This window comes from Mytilus edulis, chromosome 1, assembly GCF_963676685.1.
Source record: "Mytilus edulis chromosome 1, xbMytEdul2.2, whole genome shotgun sequence".
Classification (NCBI taxonomy): domain Eukaryota; kingdom Metazoa; phylum Mollusca; class Bivalvia; order Mytilida; family Mytilidae; genus Mytilus; species Mytilus edulis.
This window is the reverse complement of record NC_092344.1, coordinates 112,997,568-113,015,670: the sequence shown is the minus strand read 5'-3', so window position 1 is coordinate 113,015,670 and position 18,103 is coordinate 112,997,568. Positions and strand designations below refer to the sequence as shown.

Here is an 18,103-nt window from a genome sequence, read left to right as displayed (position 1 = left end):
TTATGACGTAAATATTTGGAGCAATATGGCGACGACGGAAATTTCCTTATCATGTTTGTAGGTTGAGACGGAAATAATGTAAAATTACCAGTGGAAGTAATTCTAAACTAAATCGCGTTGGGTTGGGTAAGCTTATTTGAAACTTTTCACAACATGCTAAGAAATGAGTATGTCGCCACGATTGATAAATTTGATCACTTATGGGGTTCTAAAAAATGTAAACAAACCAAAGGCAAAGTCAAATATGAATCACGTTATGTGATGAAATTGTCATAGAAATAATTAATGAATCATTGTACCTTCATACCCGTGAAGTCTGCTTAATTTTGAAACAATTAAAAAGCTTTTAATTTAACAGTACGGATGACAGTTTATTTTAGTGAATTCCCCCAAGGCTGTAAGTGTAAGAAAAACGAAATAATTTTTATGGAATACTGTCTTTTAGAATATTCTACTTTAGTCAAATCGGCACCAGTTTTATGAGGGTGGTAAACGGGTTTTCTCTAATTTTTGTGCTATTTTCACATTTCCTGACAGGTGTGAGAAAAATATTTCTCCTCACTAGTGAAAAATCTGTTCTCGGCAAATGATTAGTCGAAATTTGATTATGACATCTAAATGTTTTGTTTTCTTCTGAATTTTCCTATTGTGACGTCATGAAAAAAGGTGACCATGCCTGCATGACGTCGCATATAAAGAACACAAGTTTCTGAAAATCTTTGAAAAAGAAGGATAAAAATCAATAGAGAAACAGATTCCTACACTATAACTCGTGTATTAAGATATTTCTCCACTCGAGACAGTTAAATTTTAGTTATTTAAAGATCTCAGCAAGCCTCGCGCTTTAAATAATAAAATTTAACTGTCTCGAGTGGAGAAATATCGTAATACACTTGTTGCAGTGTTGGAATTTATATAACTACAGGACGAATCAGGGTAAAAATTCTTGCCAAATGACGTTAACAGTAATTTTTGATACATGACGATAAAATGTACACTTTCTTTTAGACGATAAGAAAATTGACTGATTTTGACGAATCACATTAAATTTTCCCCAAAAAATGACAGTTACCATAATTATTTGAGACCTCTGACGAATAGCGATAAGGATAGTTTGACGAATCACGTTAAAACTTTAACCAAGTTGATGCTAACAGTAGCTGAAAATTACCGTTTGAACTTTGATGCCTCACGGTAAAAGGCATTACTATAATGTACCCTCTTACATTGGCATAAATGAAATCATTTCAGCATCCACATATTTTTTTCTTCAATTATAAGCAAACTTATATGTATTCTAACTGTGGAAATTAAATATGATGATTTTTAACCATGTAAAATTTTAATTAAAAATTGAAAGATCATTTAATCATATCTATTACATGTATATCAAATATTATCAGATGCTGAATTGACTTTAAATAGGCGATGATTTGAATAGTTGCCAATTTGACCACATGCCTATTTGACCAGGTCCTGATTTGACTTGTACCAAACTTTTTGGTTGATGGTCAAAGATACATACATGTACTTCACATGTACATTGTATGTCCATTTTATTATGCACACCTTATTGTCTCTAATTCTAAACTAAATCAAAACCAAGTTAATTTGACCTTATCAGCACAACTAGTAACTAAATAGATTGAACCTGGCAAGTTTGTCTTAAAAATTTTAATCCAATCTTTTTATGCCATTTTACACCAAAAAAAATAAACATTTTCTTGTTATATTTCACCATCACAATAGAAAGGGGTTGAATTCATCATGGTTATAGAGCAAAAGAAATGTTTTAATGTGACGTCAATCTTAGCAAGAAATCCCTAAACTCAAAATTGGAATATTCATTTTCCATATTTTAATTATAAGAAGGACTGCTTACTAAGATTGCTAGTCCAGAATTTCTAGTCTCTGATGATACATGTAAGGTAACAAGATATACATGTACATGTACACTTGTGTATTGCAACCTGGTTAAAATAAATATTGGAATCAAATGATGGTTATTTCTGCACTTCTAAGAAGTTTTAATGTTTGATTTCACTGTTCCCCTGGCCTGAGATATTTCATCAAGCATCTGGTCAACAGGGACATTTGAAATACTTGTACCATCTGGTTTCTTAAATTAATAGCATCATATTTAATACCATGATGCTAAAACTAAAATGGCCCTGGCCCTGGGGAGAACACTGAATTTATAATTTTTAATCGCTTAAGATTAAAAGTACAGTATTTTAATTACAATGCAGTTATTGAATCACATTATTACTCTTATGATCATGAAGCAATACCTAATACCTAAATAATTACTTTTATAATTTAGAATAACTGATATGTGTATAATTGTAGTATTTAAATCATTTTAAGATGTTTTAGACACTGGACTTCCTTAGCTTCAGTTCTGTTATCTTTGTAACATCCATGGTAAACAAGCTCAAGTCACTTACTTAAAATCTTTATGCAAAACATGGAATGATTAAAGTGTATCTGAGAAGATAAAAACTTATTTAAAAAAATAGAAAGGCAGTTAACTAACACTCCTTATTATTGTTATTACGAACAGCTATACTTAAAAAAGGCAAGATTATAGAGAAAGAAAATCATGTATTATGTGAGAAGGAGCAAATGACGACCAAATATTTACTGTCTTGCATGTATATGAAAAATATTTTTGTGTTGTTGTATTTGTCAATAATTTTTTTATAAATTTTTTTCAGGGCCTTGATTTTTAGGACATGGGTGGTGAAAAACAATCCCTTGAAAAAAGCAACAGTAGTTTACGTTTGAATTCAGCATTTAAACGTTTAAAAGTGGATCCACAAATGAAAAGGTACTTAATTAAACACACACTGAAACTTTCTAAATACTATGAATACAAAAAGTATTTCATTGATTAATGATTTGTTAATGCTGCTGACAGTCTGCTGTTAAATAATGGATAAACATTGCAAGATTAATATTGTGATTTTAGGAAATTCTGCAAACAAATAATGCTTTCAAAATTTAAAAAAGCAAATGTGAATAGCATGTTTTAGTTGTAGACTATACTGTCACATGTATATACATTTGTACTGAGGAAAAGTAATAGAAAGATTCATAGATTTTCAAGCCAGGGTTGAAATATTTGATGAACAGATTACAACAAGTTCTTTTTATACTTGCCCTAGTACATGTATTCTATACTCAATTTATATAATATAACATTACCCATAAGTCATAACTCTGGAGGATATATTTAGCACTATAGGACTCACTTGACTTGAAACACACTTTAAAAAAAAAAAAAGAAACACACTCTTAATAACCGAAATTTGATTTTAAAATCACAAAAGAATACAGATTATTACCCTTGTTTGGAAGTAAACAGGTATAAATTTGAGTTACCTGCAGTGCAGGTCTACTTCCCAACAAGGGAATGAGTTTTTGGAAAAGGCTACATTGTATATATCTCTGATAACAGTGGCATCAAAAGTTTTGAAGAGAAAATGTGAAACACTTTTGATACCAAGATTTTAGTGTCCTATGCAATGTGGTATACATGATATACACAATGTATCAACATATTAGTACAATTTTATAGGCATATTTGCATGAACTGGGAAGATTGACAATGAAAATAAGTCACAATAAAATGTATGCTTGCATATAAAAAAAGAAGATGTGGTATTATTGACAATGAGACAACTCTCCACAAGAGACCAAAATGACACAGAAATTAACAACTATAGGTCACCATACAGCCCTCAACAATAAGCAAAGCTCATACTGCATAGTCAGCTATAAAAGGCCCTGAAATGACAATATAAAACAATCAAACGAGAAAACTAAAGTCCTTATTTATGTACAAAAAATGAACAAAAAACAAATATGTAACACATAAACAAACGACAACCACTGAATAACAGGCTCCTGACTTGGGACAGGCACATATATACAGAATGTGGCGGGGTTAAACATGTTTGCAGGATCCCAACCCTCCCCTAACATCATATAGTTAAACATTGGCATCTTGGTTGCTTTTATAATGTTATGCTTACTATAAATCTTTTATTTTCAGGGAAGACATGGCAGCAAAAAAAGAGGAGGCATTTCAGTCAGTAGCTGAATTATGGAGAACGTAAGGATATAATACCTGCCATGGGAACACTTTTATTCAACTTCTATTCTTTGATTCTAATTATACCCCACGCAACGAAGTTGCGGAGGGTATAATGTTTTTGACCCGTCAGTCCGTCAGTCCGTCAGTCCTGTTTCTTGTCATCCCAACTCCTCTCAAACCACACAACAGAATTTCACAAAACCTTTTCAGATAATAAGGACATACTATGTAGTTGTGCATATCGACGGGAAATTGCGATTCAATTTTTTTTCTAGGAGTTACGCCCCTTTGAACTTATTTACTTTAATGTACTACTGCAACAGTTTGTCATCGCAACTCCTCTCAAACCACAAAACAGAATTTCATGAAACTTTGTAGATAATAAGGACATACTATGTAGATGTGCATATCAATAGGAAATTACGGTTCAATTTTTTTTCTAGGAGTTATGCCCCTTTGAACTTATTTGCTTCAATGTACTTCTGCAACAGTTTTTCATCTCAACTCCTCTGAAAAACACACAACAGAATTTCATGAAATTTTGTAGATAATAAGGACATAAAATTGAGAATGGAAATGGGGAATGTGTCAAAGAGACAACAACCCGACCAAATAAAAAACAACAGCAGAGGGTCACCAACAGGTCTTCAATGTAGCGAGAAATTCCCGCACCTGAAGGCGTCCTTCAGCTGGCCCCTAAACAAATATATACTAGTCCAGTGATAATGAACGCCATACTAATTTCCAAATTGTACACAAGAAACTAAAATTAAAATAATACAAGACTAACAAAGGCCAGAGGCTCCTGACTTGGGACAGGCGCAAAAATGCGGCGGGGTTAAACATGTTTGTGAGATCTCAACCCTCCCCCTATACCTCTAACCAATGTATTAAAGTAAACGCATAACAATACGCACATTAAAATTCAGTTCAAGAGAATGTCAAGAGAAGGGGTAAATGCAAAGTTTTGACTATAGTCTAGAAAACAGCAATAGACGGGGAAAATTTGTCACGGCCAAAAATGTTCAGAATGTTGAGATGTACCAACTGTCTGTTTACATAAAATCTGTCAAGAGTTAATGATGAATTTTTCCAATTTTTTCGTTGCTTCTTTTGGCAGAAGTCATTGATATGTCAGATTTGCTTTTTGTTTTACAAAATATTTATATACCTTTTCTTATATATTGCAGTGATAAAGAAGATAGGAAGACCGATAAAGGGAAAATAATGAAACATAAAAAGTCATCATCAAGAACAGAACCATATCCCCAGGATATTACTCTTCCTATGCAGAGATTAACATTATCTGCTAAATGTAAGAAACACCAGTGTAGTTGTTCAAAAGATAAACCAGAGTCTGTCAATAAATTTAATTATGCAAAAGTAACCAAGTCTCCAAGACAAATTATCAGGGAATCAAAGTTAAAAATACATCATTCAGAGAAAGATCGCAGCCAGGTCATTAGAGCAGCAAGGTTAAAACTTCATAAATTAGATAAAGGAATAGAAACTCCACGATTTTACCAAGATCTCTCAAAGCATACTAAACCATTAGCACAGGCTAGTCCTCATAAGAATGATGCAATATTTGGGTCTATTGCAAGCAAACAGACGGTCAAAGATTTTGCGAGTTTCTCCGCCGCATCTGATGAAGGTTCTTCTAATCAATTAACAGTCAGTCATTATAGTGGGCATAGACAAAACAAGAGTAGTACTTCAAAGTCATCTGGTGCTGAATCCTATTCAAGTGACAGTGACCCAGTCAGTTGTTCTCAGCAGGCTAGACTTGATGATATGAGCGTAAATGAACTGGCAGGTTATTTTGATGACTTTGTTTATATACCTAAAAAGATGTCGACAATGGCTGAAATGATGTATACATGATATCAAGCAATTTGTTTTGCTAAAACAATGTTAACATGGCAACCAATATGTTTACCATAGTATAATTATACAAGATTTTATGTTTGTTTATTCAAGTGTGTTTAAACAGCTGATTTTACTGCCGTTTTATTTTGCATTTTTTGTTCTTTTTCAAAGTAGCATTCAAGAAATGTTTTGTAGTTGTGTCAGTTCATTTTTGAATATATACAGTACTATATCCTTTCATCATTTTTTTATAAAGATTCCTTTAAATGTTCATTTCAGTTGTTAATAATTCTTGCCATAAAAAGTTTTCTTGCAGATTAAAAGAAAAAAAAAATCTGATATTTTAATGTGTTAATTATGCTCTTAAATTATACACTGAATTTTCAATTGCCATTGGGTAATTTTGTCATTTTAGTACATGGTTTATGTCTGTTGTACAACTGCATGTTGTTCATTTGTAAGAATAGGATGATTAATTTTAGGTAATAAACCATGATTCTGCTTCAAATACAGTCCAAGAAATTATAAAGGAGTTCATCTGATTTAGTTTGGCGTAAAAATTAAATTTCTGATTTGTCCATGTTTGTCCCTAGTTAATTCATAATTTTTTTTTCAATATAAATGGGTCATGTCATCTGATTTAGTTTGGCGTAAAAATTAAAGTTCTGATTTGTCCAGGTTTGTTTCTGGTTTAATACTTCATGAAATGTCTTTCAATTTTAGTTTTTTGTCTTTCTATGTTTAAATAATGATATAAAGGTATTAAAATACAAATGACTTAATTAATATCTGTTTAAAGCAAAAATTATACTTGTTAATGTGAAAGTTACTGAATCAAAACCTCTCAAATTTGGACTGACTAGTTGGAGCAGTGTGTGTTGTTAATTGCTACACCAATATATTAATTCATTTAACAGACTGATTATTAGTTCACATATATAGGAAACTCTAATTTTCCCCTTTACATGTGTCTGACAATTTTGTGCACCTAATACATGAATATCTTGTCCCTATGGTATTAAAAAAGAAAGCATTTAGCAACTTTAAAGGATAATCTTTCCAAAATCTGTTATACCTATGTTCATTCAGTCACAGTAAACTAACTATAAGATTTTCATGTACTCAAACATCTCCCTGGGATTGGGCTAAATTATATTTATTCTAAATCAAATTTTTTTAGTGACTTTTAAAATTTAAGAAGAAAAATGTTTTTTTTCATAATATTTGGATTATACTTCATTGATTTTGGCTAAAATGTTGATGTAGTTTATATTAGTAGTGCTTGTTTTTTGTTAACCTTTAAACATTGAGGGCAATTTGATGTATCATACACTGTATATATACTATCATAATCATGTTCAAATTCTATTTATTGGAAAATAAAGTTTACAAAAATAAACATTGTTGTACCTATACTAGTGCATGAGATCAAGAGTTCCCTTGTATAAAATGACCACAGCTTTTTATATGTATTACATCAATTTGCTTCTTTTAACTTAATGAAGTAATGCCTCAGATTGTTTTATTTAGACAATTGTGTGGAAAAATCAATACTTTTATATCTACCATTATAATGGTAATTTTGGTATACACAGTCCTTTACTCTAACCTATTTCAATCTCCACACAGATGTTACAGCAGTAGTATAATAGACAACTTGCATTTCTGTCAAAAACTTTGGTTTTAGTGAACATCATTCATGTGACGTGTTTAGGGGCATCGTCACTTCTGTTCCTATGTTGAGGGAGTGGTTGAAAAATTGTAATGCTAAATTGCAGATTATTCAGAAAATTAAATAAATTCTTATATTTGATATTCAGCACTGATGTCATTAGGCAATTGTGATTAAGTACTTACGGAACATATATCATAACAAACGGATGAACCCAATAATAGATATGCAAGACTTTTACTATCATGATACTTTCAAATATGGACCCCTTTAAATAAAGTTACTTTTGTAGGGTTCAGAACTGGAAGGGCCAAGTATCACTTTTCGCTTTTAATCAATGTTAAATTTTCAGGGTAAAGTCCCATTTTCTACAACTCAACAACTAAAATCATGAAAATGGGACTTTACCTTCATCTTCAAACAACATGTCTAAATTTGAAAAGATTTCGCCAAATTGTTTTTATGTTTTTGCAGTGACATTGTTTGCATCTGCTTGGCAAAACTTTTAGGAATATTTGGTCCTCAATGCTCTTCAAATTCAAATTTTATTTGGCCTTTTAAACATTTTTTGATTCGAGCGTCACTGATGAGTCTTTTGTAGCAGAAACGCACGTCTGGCGTAAATATAAAATTTTAATCCTGGTATCTATGATGAGTTTATTTGCATGCTGTACATCATCAAATTAATAACCGATATTTCCCTTTAGAATTCTGATTAAAAATTGGAGCATTGACAGTTGAATAATTAGAATGAGGGTTAAGGTCAGATGAACCTGCTACAAAACACATACACCATGCAATGATTCCATACACCATATACAGTTGACCTATTGCTTATAGTATATGGGAACTATCCAAGAAATTTTAACATTGGAAATGAGTTCACTGACAGATTAAACCTGCCAGACAGATATGTACACCTAACAATCATTCCATACACCAAATAAAGTGGCCCTATGGCTTATGGTATTCTTATAGAGGAAACAAACTTGAAAAAATTAACATTTTAAAATGAACACTGACAAAAGGATCCACTAAAACTTAACCTTGATCAGTGATCCATGATGTGAAGTAAACATTAGGTGAACCCTATCTGACAGACATGAAGACTTATCATGGACCCAATTTACCAAATCTAGGTATTCTTTTACTCATTTTATGGGAGTATTTCACATGACAGAAATATTTTTTATCAAGTAGGTAGCTGAACCATGAAAATAAGTTCAAGGACAAAGGGCTGACAGAAGCTTTGTAAAATTAGCATCTGCATACAAGGTATGGAGCAGGTATTGTAACTTGTGAAACATAAAACTTTATACAAAAAGCTTATACCATCGTCATGACAACAGATCTGTTACAATTGTCCGTCAAAATCCTATTCCCTTTTCCTCTTTTTGAGATAACAAAATTTCGTACCTACCATGAGCAACACAACGCTGGCCACATGTTGAGCAGAATTTTCTTATCTTCTAAGAGAACCTGAGATCAGTTCCAGTTCTTGATGGTGTTCATGTTACTCAGTCAAGGTTTCTTTTTTTTTTTTCACCACCATTTTTTTGGTTACTTTGATTTATGCATTTTAAGCGTGCCTTTTCTACTCCATTTTTTACACAAATAAAGACAGCTACATGCTATGAATACTTGAAAATCTTGTAAACTAACACATGTATTTTTCACGAATATTTATATTGTATATAAGTTTATATAGACCAAGACATGGCTTTGAATATTTAAGCTCCTAAATAAGCATGCATTTATAACACAAGAATAAAAGCAATATTTAGATTAAAATTTCACCAAAACTTGGTTTCAGATAGAATCTCTTTAATAATTCGCCAAGATCAAATTTATTTGTTCAGTGTATGTTCACTTGTGTTAATGTCTTTTGATTGAGTTAAACCATTTCAATTGATATTTTATAGTGTGTCTTTCTATATTGCAGTGTTTTCCACAGATATTTCATAAAGCATCTTGGTAAACAGGGAAATTTGAAATACACAATCTTGTTTCTAAAATTTATAGCATCACATCCATAGCACAACCTATACAAAATTAATTCAGATAGCATCACATTCAAGAACAAGTGAAACTGCGAGCTACTGCTCACTGATGATACCCCCGCCGCAAGTGGATAATATTAATAGTGTAAAAATATGCAAGTGTTCGGTAAACAGGAAGTTGTCGAGTGATGAATCTGAAAACGCATCACACGGTCTAGCTGACTTATATAAATCCTGAAACCAAATTTCAGAAATCCTTGTATTGTAGTTCCTGAGAAAAATGTGACGAAAATTTTCAACTTGGCTATCATGTGTAAAATCAGACAAGTGTTCGGTAAACAGGAAGTTGTCAAGTGATGAATCTGAAAACGCATCACACGGTATGGCTGACATATATAAATGTTGATACCAAATTACAGAAAGGGTGGATGTGTAGTTCCTGAGAAAAATGTGACGAAAGTTTCATGGGACAGACTGACTGTCGGACTGATGGACGGACTGACAGACAGAGGTAAAACAGTATACCCCCCCTTTTTTAAAGCGGGGGTATAAAAATACCATCACATTACCATAATGCTAAAAGGTCCTGAGGAGAACACAGTATTGTGACGTTACACTATTGTTTCAGGTAAGGGTTAAGGTTGGTACCTATTAAAACGTTTAAACCCACTGCATTTGTTTCAACCTGTCCTATTTAAAGTCAGGAATCTGATGTTCAGTAGCTGTCATTTGTTGATGTGGACCATAAATGTTTGTTTCTCGCTTTTAAATAGATTAGATCGTTGGTTTTCCCATTTAAATGGTTTTACACTAGTCTTTTTTTGGGGACCTTTATAGCTTCCTGGTTGGTGTGAGGCAAGGCTACGCGAAGAAGACCGTACTTTGACCATAAATGGTTTACTTATACAAATTGTGACTTGGATAAAGAGTTGTCTCATTGGCACTTATGCCATATCTTCTTAGATCTATTTATCATGAATATTAGGTATGTCAGGGATCTTCTAAATTCTTAAAAGTCAATCCTTCCCATGTTGGAGCACACACAGCTATAAACTGTTTTCCTTTAACAGAAGTTTAAAATTAACATATTTGCATTAATACTTTTCCAGTGTGAACATGTTAAATAAGTTATCCCCCAATAAATTTTGCTCAAGCACAAAAACTGTGTAATTATTTAATATACACCTATACATAGCATGCATTCATACTGGTATATGTTCATCAAAATATATATTGGATATTGAAAGCAATGTTAAGCTTAAATCTGAGAACAGTCATCACTCGTTTAACTGTTGGTGTAACCGGATAGTGATTTGGTATCAAAAGTCATCATTCACATATTAATAAAATTGAGAATGGAAATGGGGAATGTGCCAAAGAGACAACAACCCGACCATAGAAAAAAACAACAGCAGAAGGTCACCAACAGGTCTTCAATGAAGCGAGAAATTCCCAAGTTTGGTAGATCAAAATTAAAGAAGCAATAATCAGCAATTATTTCTATAACCACTCCTTTAAGACCTCTTGAAAATAACAAAATATTTCTCACCTAACATATATCTGAAACACTCGTCATCACATAGAACTAGGATAGAATGCAACCCTTTAATTGTTTACATGGATTTGATTATTACATGTAATAGGTATTCACTTTTATGTAATTTGTATAAATTATGTTCCACAGTTTAAGATATCTTAGGTGTTACAATCCTTTACGATGATGACATAAAACTATCAATGCTAACACTGGCAGAAAGAGATGAATCTCATATGGAACAAAATCTGCTTATCCTTCCAGAGCACCCGAGATCACTCCCAGTTTTTTTGGTGGGGTTTGTGTTGCTGAGTCTTTAGTTTTCTATGTTGTATCTTATGTACCATTATTAGTGGGTTTTACTTTTTCATTTTTAGCCATGGTGTTGTCAGTTTATTTTCGATCTATGAGTTTGAATGTCCCTCTTGTATCTTTCACCCCTCATTTAAAACATATTTACAAGAACATACAAATAATGAAAACCATATGACCTTCATCAACTTTATTAAAACATTGAAAACCATAACAAGGCTGTCGTTTATAACCAAAATAAGACATAATACAACCAGATGCTCTGCAGGGCACAGCTTTATACGACCGCAGTGGTCGAAACCTGAACAGTTGGGGCAAGTATGGACATCATAAAATATTAAAATATAAAATGACATACAGTCATGGTTAAAATTAATATTAATAAACAGTAACTTCTAAAAATAAATTTACAGCTACACATCTCAAGACAATCATCATTTCTTAATACATAATTTTCAAACAGTGTAAGAGAGGTAATCAAGTAATCAAACATAATTCTTTTTTAAGTATTAGTTTATGCTTGTGTTGTAAAATGTTTAAATTTTTCATTTTTCTGTGAAGAGGCTTGAGTGTCCTTTAAGCACCTGCCCTTGGTGACTCCTGCATATGAACAACAATACTATTTGCTCATATGCATCAGCCACGAGGAAGGACTTAACTCAGAGTTTTTTTGTTTTGTTTTTCTATAATGGATGTGATACTGTGTCTGGTGCATGGTCAATAATCACTAAACATACAGGTTTTCATGTATTATAAACTCAATTTATATTTCATGTTTTTTGTCAAACATGTTTCTATTTTTATTTTTGTTTATTGTCTATTGCAATTGTGTGATAAAAAAAATCAATGTACTGATTATGCCTGTAATGGGTCCACTATTGGAAATAAAATATATCTTACCTCATCTTATCTTATATATACAAAACTAAACAAACTATCCTAGAAAGCTGGCTAAGTATACAGTGAAAGCGTTCCGGCATAGACGTGAAGTGTTATATAATACATGAACAGTTTGATAAACAGTATATTGCAATTCCAGTTGACAGTATTGATTGTATTTGACTGTAATATGAAAATGTAAAAAGGTTACTTCATGGTCAATCTAAAGATTTCCAGTTTTCTTTATTATAAATATTAATTTATTATGCATTCAACTTGACATTTACTAAATCGATTTTCTAATAACTTCATTTTTTATATAAGTTTGAATTTTTCATTATTGATTAATTATGCATTCAACTTGACATTTATTAAACCGATCTTCTAATAACTTCATTTTTAATTTTTTTTTTTTTTATATAAGTCTGAATTTTTCATTATTAATTAATTATTTTGAAATTTAGCTTAATCTTTCTTTTCATTAATTTGTTTGAAATCCGTGATAAAAGAATTATGTTTTATTATTTGAAAGTGACTTATAGACCCAATGGGTCGGGTGTATTTTATTGTGTATGTAATATTTTTGTACTTTATTGAAATGTGATTACACATGTCACTATAATAAACATTTACTTACTTAATACTTACTTTTACTATAAGTGTTCTTTAAATTTTAATTGGATTACCTCCCCTTCACTGATTTTAAATTTTCTAAATTGTGCTTTAACCAGAAAAACCCTTGTTTTTCCCCTTTTTTGGCCCTAATTGCTTGATGATTTGAACCAAACCCGCCCCCCCCCCCCCCCTTTTTAACCATCCCTTTGTAGTATGGAAACTTGTGGTATAATTTCAGAGAGATTTATACACTTAAACACAAGTTATTGACTGAAAACTAAAAAATGCTTATTTTGGCCCCTTTTTTGGCCTCAAATTCCTACACATTTGAGACCATAACCCTCAAAATCAATCCAAAACTTCTACCTGTGGTATTAAACATTGTGGTACAATTTCAGAGCAATTAAAATGCTTATACACAAGTTGATATCCTGAAAGTAAAAAAATGCTTCTTTTGGGGCCCCTTATTCCAAAACGATAGAGACCATCATCCCCAAAATCAATCCCAACCTTCCTTTTGAGGTATTGAACCTTTTTTATAAAATTTCATAGAGATCCATTAACTTGAACTAAAGTTATTGTCCAGACACCAAATGTGTCTTCAGACGAGGATGACAACGACGCAGACGACATCATACCATTATACGAACACAAAAAAATTTTGCGGTCGTATAAAAATGAATTTGTGTATGCATTTTAATTTGTTTCCAAAGTCAAGCTGGATTGGACATCCAAATTTTGAGGGTGTCAAAATCCAAGATTTGCAGATGACTGTGTCTTAAAATTTATTTTAACATCACAAATGCCAATCAACTTGAAATAACTGCCATATATTTTAATGCAGCAGACATTTTTAGATTTTAGTCACAACTATCTGTTTTACAGAAACACAGTTACACTAATTTATATCCTGAAAACTCTATCTGCAACAGTAAAATCAATGATTTATGTTAGCAAAAATGCAGAACATGTAGTTAAATCTTAATTCTACCATGAAAAAATACAAAATCATATAAATGGACCAACTTCACCACTTATCTTTAAATTGTTTGGCTGTGATAGAAATTAATTTGTTTGGTACTAATTTATGAAATATCCTCTTTAATAAAAACCACATAAAAATACTCTATGAAATGAATGTTTTCCATTGACTACTTTCTATATTAACCAAATACTTGCACCAGCACTAAGCAAAAAATTTGTGAGATAAACTTGTAAGTAAAACTGAAAATTTATAACATAATTTTTTTTTTTATGATAAATGAAAAACCTAAAAATGTGACTGTAATTGGGCTATAAGAGTCAATTTTCACCCACATTAGACAATGTTCATTACATACGCTTTCAAACACCAGGATAGCTAAGGCACAAACAAATAAATATGGTCACAGTCAGATGAACCCTGTCAGACTGACCAAATATAGTTGACCCATTACAAATACCATCTGAGAAAGCTGCCTAATTAGAAAGCATAATTGTTAATCACATTTCCATGAAATGAGGTCAAGGTCATATAAACCCTTTCTAATTGCCAGGTAGATTTTTAAATGATTTTATATACCAATAGTAAGTCAAATTGCTCATAACCCAAAAGTAAAGTGATACAGTTTTATGCTGTCATTCGATGAGAATCCTTTTGTCTCTAATTCTTTGCAGGAAAGATGGAAGAATTCTGTCAAGTTAAAAATTGTCTGATAGAACTTCTAGCATATAATTCTTAATATCTGGGTACAATTAGATAAAACAAATATGGTAATTTTTCTCTTTCTGTGTGACATCCTTGATTTTATCAAGATAATCATTATTGTTATATAACCTTATATTGAAGATAATTCTGGAAAGACTATATTTAAATTGATTCCGTAATCCACATTAATACACATGTGATACATCAGCTCAAATATAGCAAAACAGATAAAATATTTTTCAAAATATTGCTGACTAAATTTTGTAACAAGAATCACAACAAATTTGATCTTTTGGTCTAATTACAGATTTATCTTTTGTATTAGTTTCTAAGGTTGTACTTTGGGAAGTGCTTAGGAATTAAATTTTGTATCTGAACATCTATAAATGCTGTTGTCTTTGATCAAAACCAAGGGAATATTCTGTTAAGGGGAGGTAATTACAAGACAACGTAATCAATTGCACTTTATTTTAACCAGAAGATGATACACCTTCGTCAGTCTTTGACTTTGACTTCAGCACCTGTGAAAAAAACATAAAACTGTATAAGTCACATACATACATGATGTATTTTATTTTGCATAAACATGGCATATTAATGCTAACTTAAGATGATACTATTAATTGAATGTCTACAGATTTCTGAAAAAGCTGATTAATCTACTATGATGTTTTTGTGAATCTATAAAAGTAACAATTGTTCAAGTAGAAGTGATTGTAAACATAAGCTACTTTATGTCATTTTAGTGATTGCAAACATAAGCTACTTTATGTCATTTTAGTGATTGTAAACATAAGCTACTTTATGTCATTTTAGTGATTGTAAACATAAGCTACTTTATGTCATTTTAGTGATTGTAAACATAAGCTACTTTATGTCATTTTAGTGATTGTAAACATAAGCTACTTTATGTCATTTTAGTGATTGCAAACATAAGCTACTTTATGTCATTTTAGTGATTGTAAACATAAGCTACTTAATGTCATTTTAGTGATTCCAAGCATAAGCTACTTTATGTCATTTTAGTGATTGTAAACATAAGCTACTTTATGTCATTTTAGTGATTGTAAACATAAGCTACTTTATGTCATTTTAGTGATTGCAAACATAAGCTACTTTATGTCATTTTAGTGATTGCAAACATAAGCTACTTTATGTCATTTTAGGGATTGTAAACATAAGCTACTTTATGTCATTTTAGTGATTCCAAGCATAAGCTACTTTATGTCATTTTATTGATTGTAAACATAAGCTACTTTATGTCATTTTAGTGATTGTAAACATTTATGTCATTTTAGTGATTGCAAACATAAGCTACATCATGTCATTTTAGATCAAAAACGCTTGGGTAAAATTCAATAAGAAATCAAGCAAACAATATAAACCAAACTATGTTTGTAAAAATCTGAATATATAACAAGTTTTTTTATTTTTATACTTTATAGCTTGCTGTTCCTTGTGGGTCAAGGTTCTGTGTTGAAGGCTGTACTTTTACCTATAATGGTTAACTTTTTATACATTGTGAATAGAATGAAGAGTTGTTTCATTGGTACTCATACCACATCTTCTAGTTTCTATTGAGTTAAGACTGACCTCTTCAACAAGTCCTGCAGCAATAGTATGGCCACTATATCTTAACATAAATCTTCCTAAATCTTTGTAGTCTTTGTATAATTCTAAACATATAGGTCGGTCAAATTCTAATTCAACAACTGCACTCATATTCTTCACTAAACATCTGAAAGATAAATATATAGGACTATAGGACAATCAAGTTCAGATTTCACCAAAGGAATTGATATATCAGTATGTAAAATATACACATATATTGAAAGCATTCTGTAACAGAGGTCTGTTCTCCATAACAGGTGAAAACTGTAACACATCTGTCTTCTCCGTTTAACGAAATTAACTCATTGATAAGAACAATTTCAACCCATCTGGTATCAGTCAGTAAATCCGTAGATTAATTGTACATTTTCAAACATGTAGTGTGCATCAGTTGATTTCAACTAGCCATAAAATCTACTTTAACTTACCTTAAACCTATAAATATTAAAGAATATCAGTAAAAAATAAATAAAAATTCAGAAATGATGCTTAACATACTATTATAAGTCGGTATATTTCAAGTTAAAATACCAAACTTCAATGGGTTAATATGAGAGGAGACATTGTTTTCTTCTCCTTGAATTTTAGTCCTTTATCGGTTTGTTAATCAATGAATGTTGCTATGTAAATAATGTCATACCAGGCTCTTTCAATAAAACAAGAATGTGTCCATAGTACACGGATACCCCACTCGCACTATCATTTTCCATGTTCAGTGGACTGTGAAATTGGGGTCAAAACTTTAAATTGGCATTTAAATTAAGAAGATCATATCATAGGGAACATGTGTACTAAGTTTCAAGTTGATTAGACTTCAACTTCATCAAAAACTTTAACCTGAACTTTGCACTATCTTTTTCTATGTTCAGTGGTTCCTGAAATTGGGGTCAAAACTTTAATTTGGCATTGAAATTAGAAAGATCATATCATGGGGAATATGTGTACTAAGTTTAAAGTTGATTGGACTTCAACTTCATCAAAAACTACCTTGACCAAAAACTTTAACGTGAAGCAAGATGAAAGGATGCACAGACGAAAGAACGAACAAACGGACAGACCAGAAAACATAATGCCCCTCTACTATCGTAGGTGGGGCATAAAAATAAATAAAAGACAATAATTAACAGAACATTTAGTAAAATTGATGAAACAAAGCTGAGAGGTTGATAGAGTAAATTGTTACCCTGAGAAAACATTGTCAACCTAGTCGTAGTAATACTTACTTAGGTTTATTTTTGATAACTTCTCCCGTACTTTTATTAAGTTGACTGTTGAGTCTTTTTATCACAGCAGGTTCAGTAATGGACTGATAATGAAATACAACCTAAAATTAAAAATAAAGGTAAGATAAATTACCAAGATATAGCCAAACTGTATTAACACTAGATTGCATTGCTCACTCATTACCAATAAGGATGAAAGGCGGCTATCTAGAGACCCACCAAGTTTTTGCAAGGATTATTTTGAGTGCAGTGGCACTAACCTAATATGAGTCATCATAATTGACATCTTCATTCCAGCTGCTGACACACAGTCAAATAGACACCTCTTGCCATTTGGTCTATTGAGAATGGAAGAAGTCCTTACATATTTTTCAATAACTGGCAATCCTGGGGGTATTCAAGAATTGAAGTGTAATATAAAAATACTAGAAAGTTTATTTCGTCTGTTTTATTCAAGATTTTTGTTTGTTTGAAGACTTGAATATTCATATCATACCATAAATCCTTTAGTTATAGGAATCTCCACATTAAACAGCACTATTTTGGCCTTTATCCTTGTAGCACTCTTCAATGGAGAGGTAGGATCACATAACATACTCCCT

General features: G+C 31.5%; 2 protein-coding genes across 3 annotated transcripts in view; one reads left to right on the top strand and one right to left on the bottom strand.

The window, feature by feature from the left end:
• Nucleotides 1–2: 2 nt before the first annotated feature.
• LOC139500208 (oxidative stress-responsive serine-rich protein 1-like) lies at nt 3–7,367 on the top strand. 2 transcript variants are annotated; one of them, XM_071288959.1, is made up of 4 exons: nt 3–57; nt 2,718–2,830; nt 4,058–4,117; nt 5,290–7,367. In XM_071288959.1, the coding sequence occupies exons 2-4, from the start codon at nt 2,736–2,738 to the stop codon at nt 5,981–5,983; spliced, it is 849 nt and encodes a 282-aa protein (XP_071145060.1). In that variant the 5' UTR covers nt 3–57; nt 2,718–2,735; the 3' UTR covers nt 5,984–7,367. The 2 variants fall into 2 exon arrangements, with proteins under 2 accessions (XP_071145060.1, XP_071145052.1); XM_071288951.1 differs by having other exon boundaries at nt 10–126.
• Nucleotides 7,368–15,118: 7,751 nt separating this feature from the next.
• The window catches only part of LOC139500179 (HBS1-like protein), a 32,531-nt gene continuing 29,546 nt past the window's right edge, over nt 15,119–18,103 (bottom strand). Inside the window, exons 14-17 of the mRNA XM_071288926.1 lie at nt 17,998–18,101; nt 17,502–17,602; nt 16,261–16,405; nt 15,119–15,188 (exon numbers count right to left, since the gene is read on the bottom strand). Of these exons, the coding sequence (XP_071145027.1) occupies nt 15,138–15,188; nt 16,261–16,405; nt 17,502–17,602; nt 17,998–18,101 (401 nt within the window). The 3' untranslated portion in view covers nt 15,119–15,137. The remainder of the gene's footprint in view (nt 15,189–16,260; nt 16,406–17,501; nt 17,603–17,997; nt 18,102–18,103) is intronic.

Excerpts from the sequence above, each read along its gene's own strand:
- LOC139500208 (XM_071288959.1), top strand. The coding sequence starts at position 2,736 with ATGGGTGGTGAAAAACAATCCCTTGAAAAAAGCAACAGTAGTTTACGT. Across the intron at positions 2,831-4,057 it reads GTGGATCCACAAATGAAAAG|GGAAGACATGGCAGCAAAAA; the intron begins GTACTTAATTAA and ends TTTTATTTTCAG. Across the intron at positions 4,118-5,289 it reads GTAGCTGAATTATGGAGAAC|TGATAAAGAAGATAGGAAGA; the intron begins GTAAGGATATAA and ends TATATATTGCAG.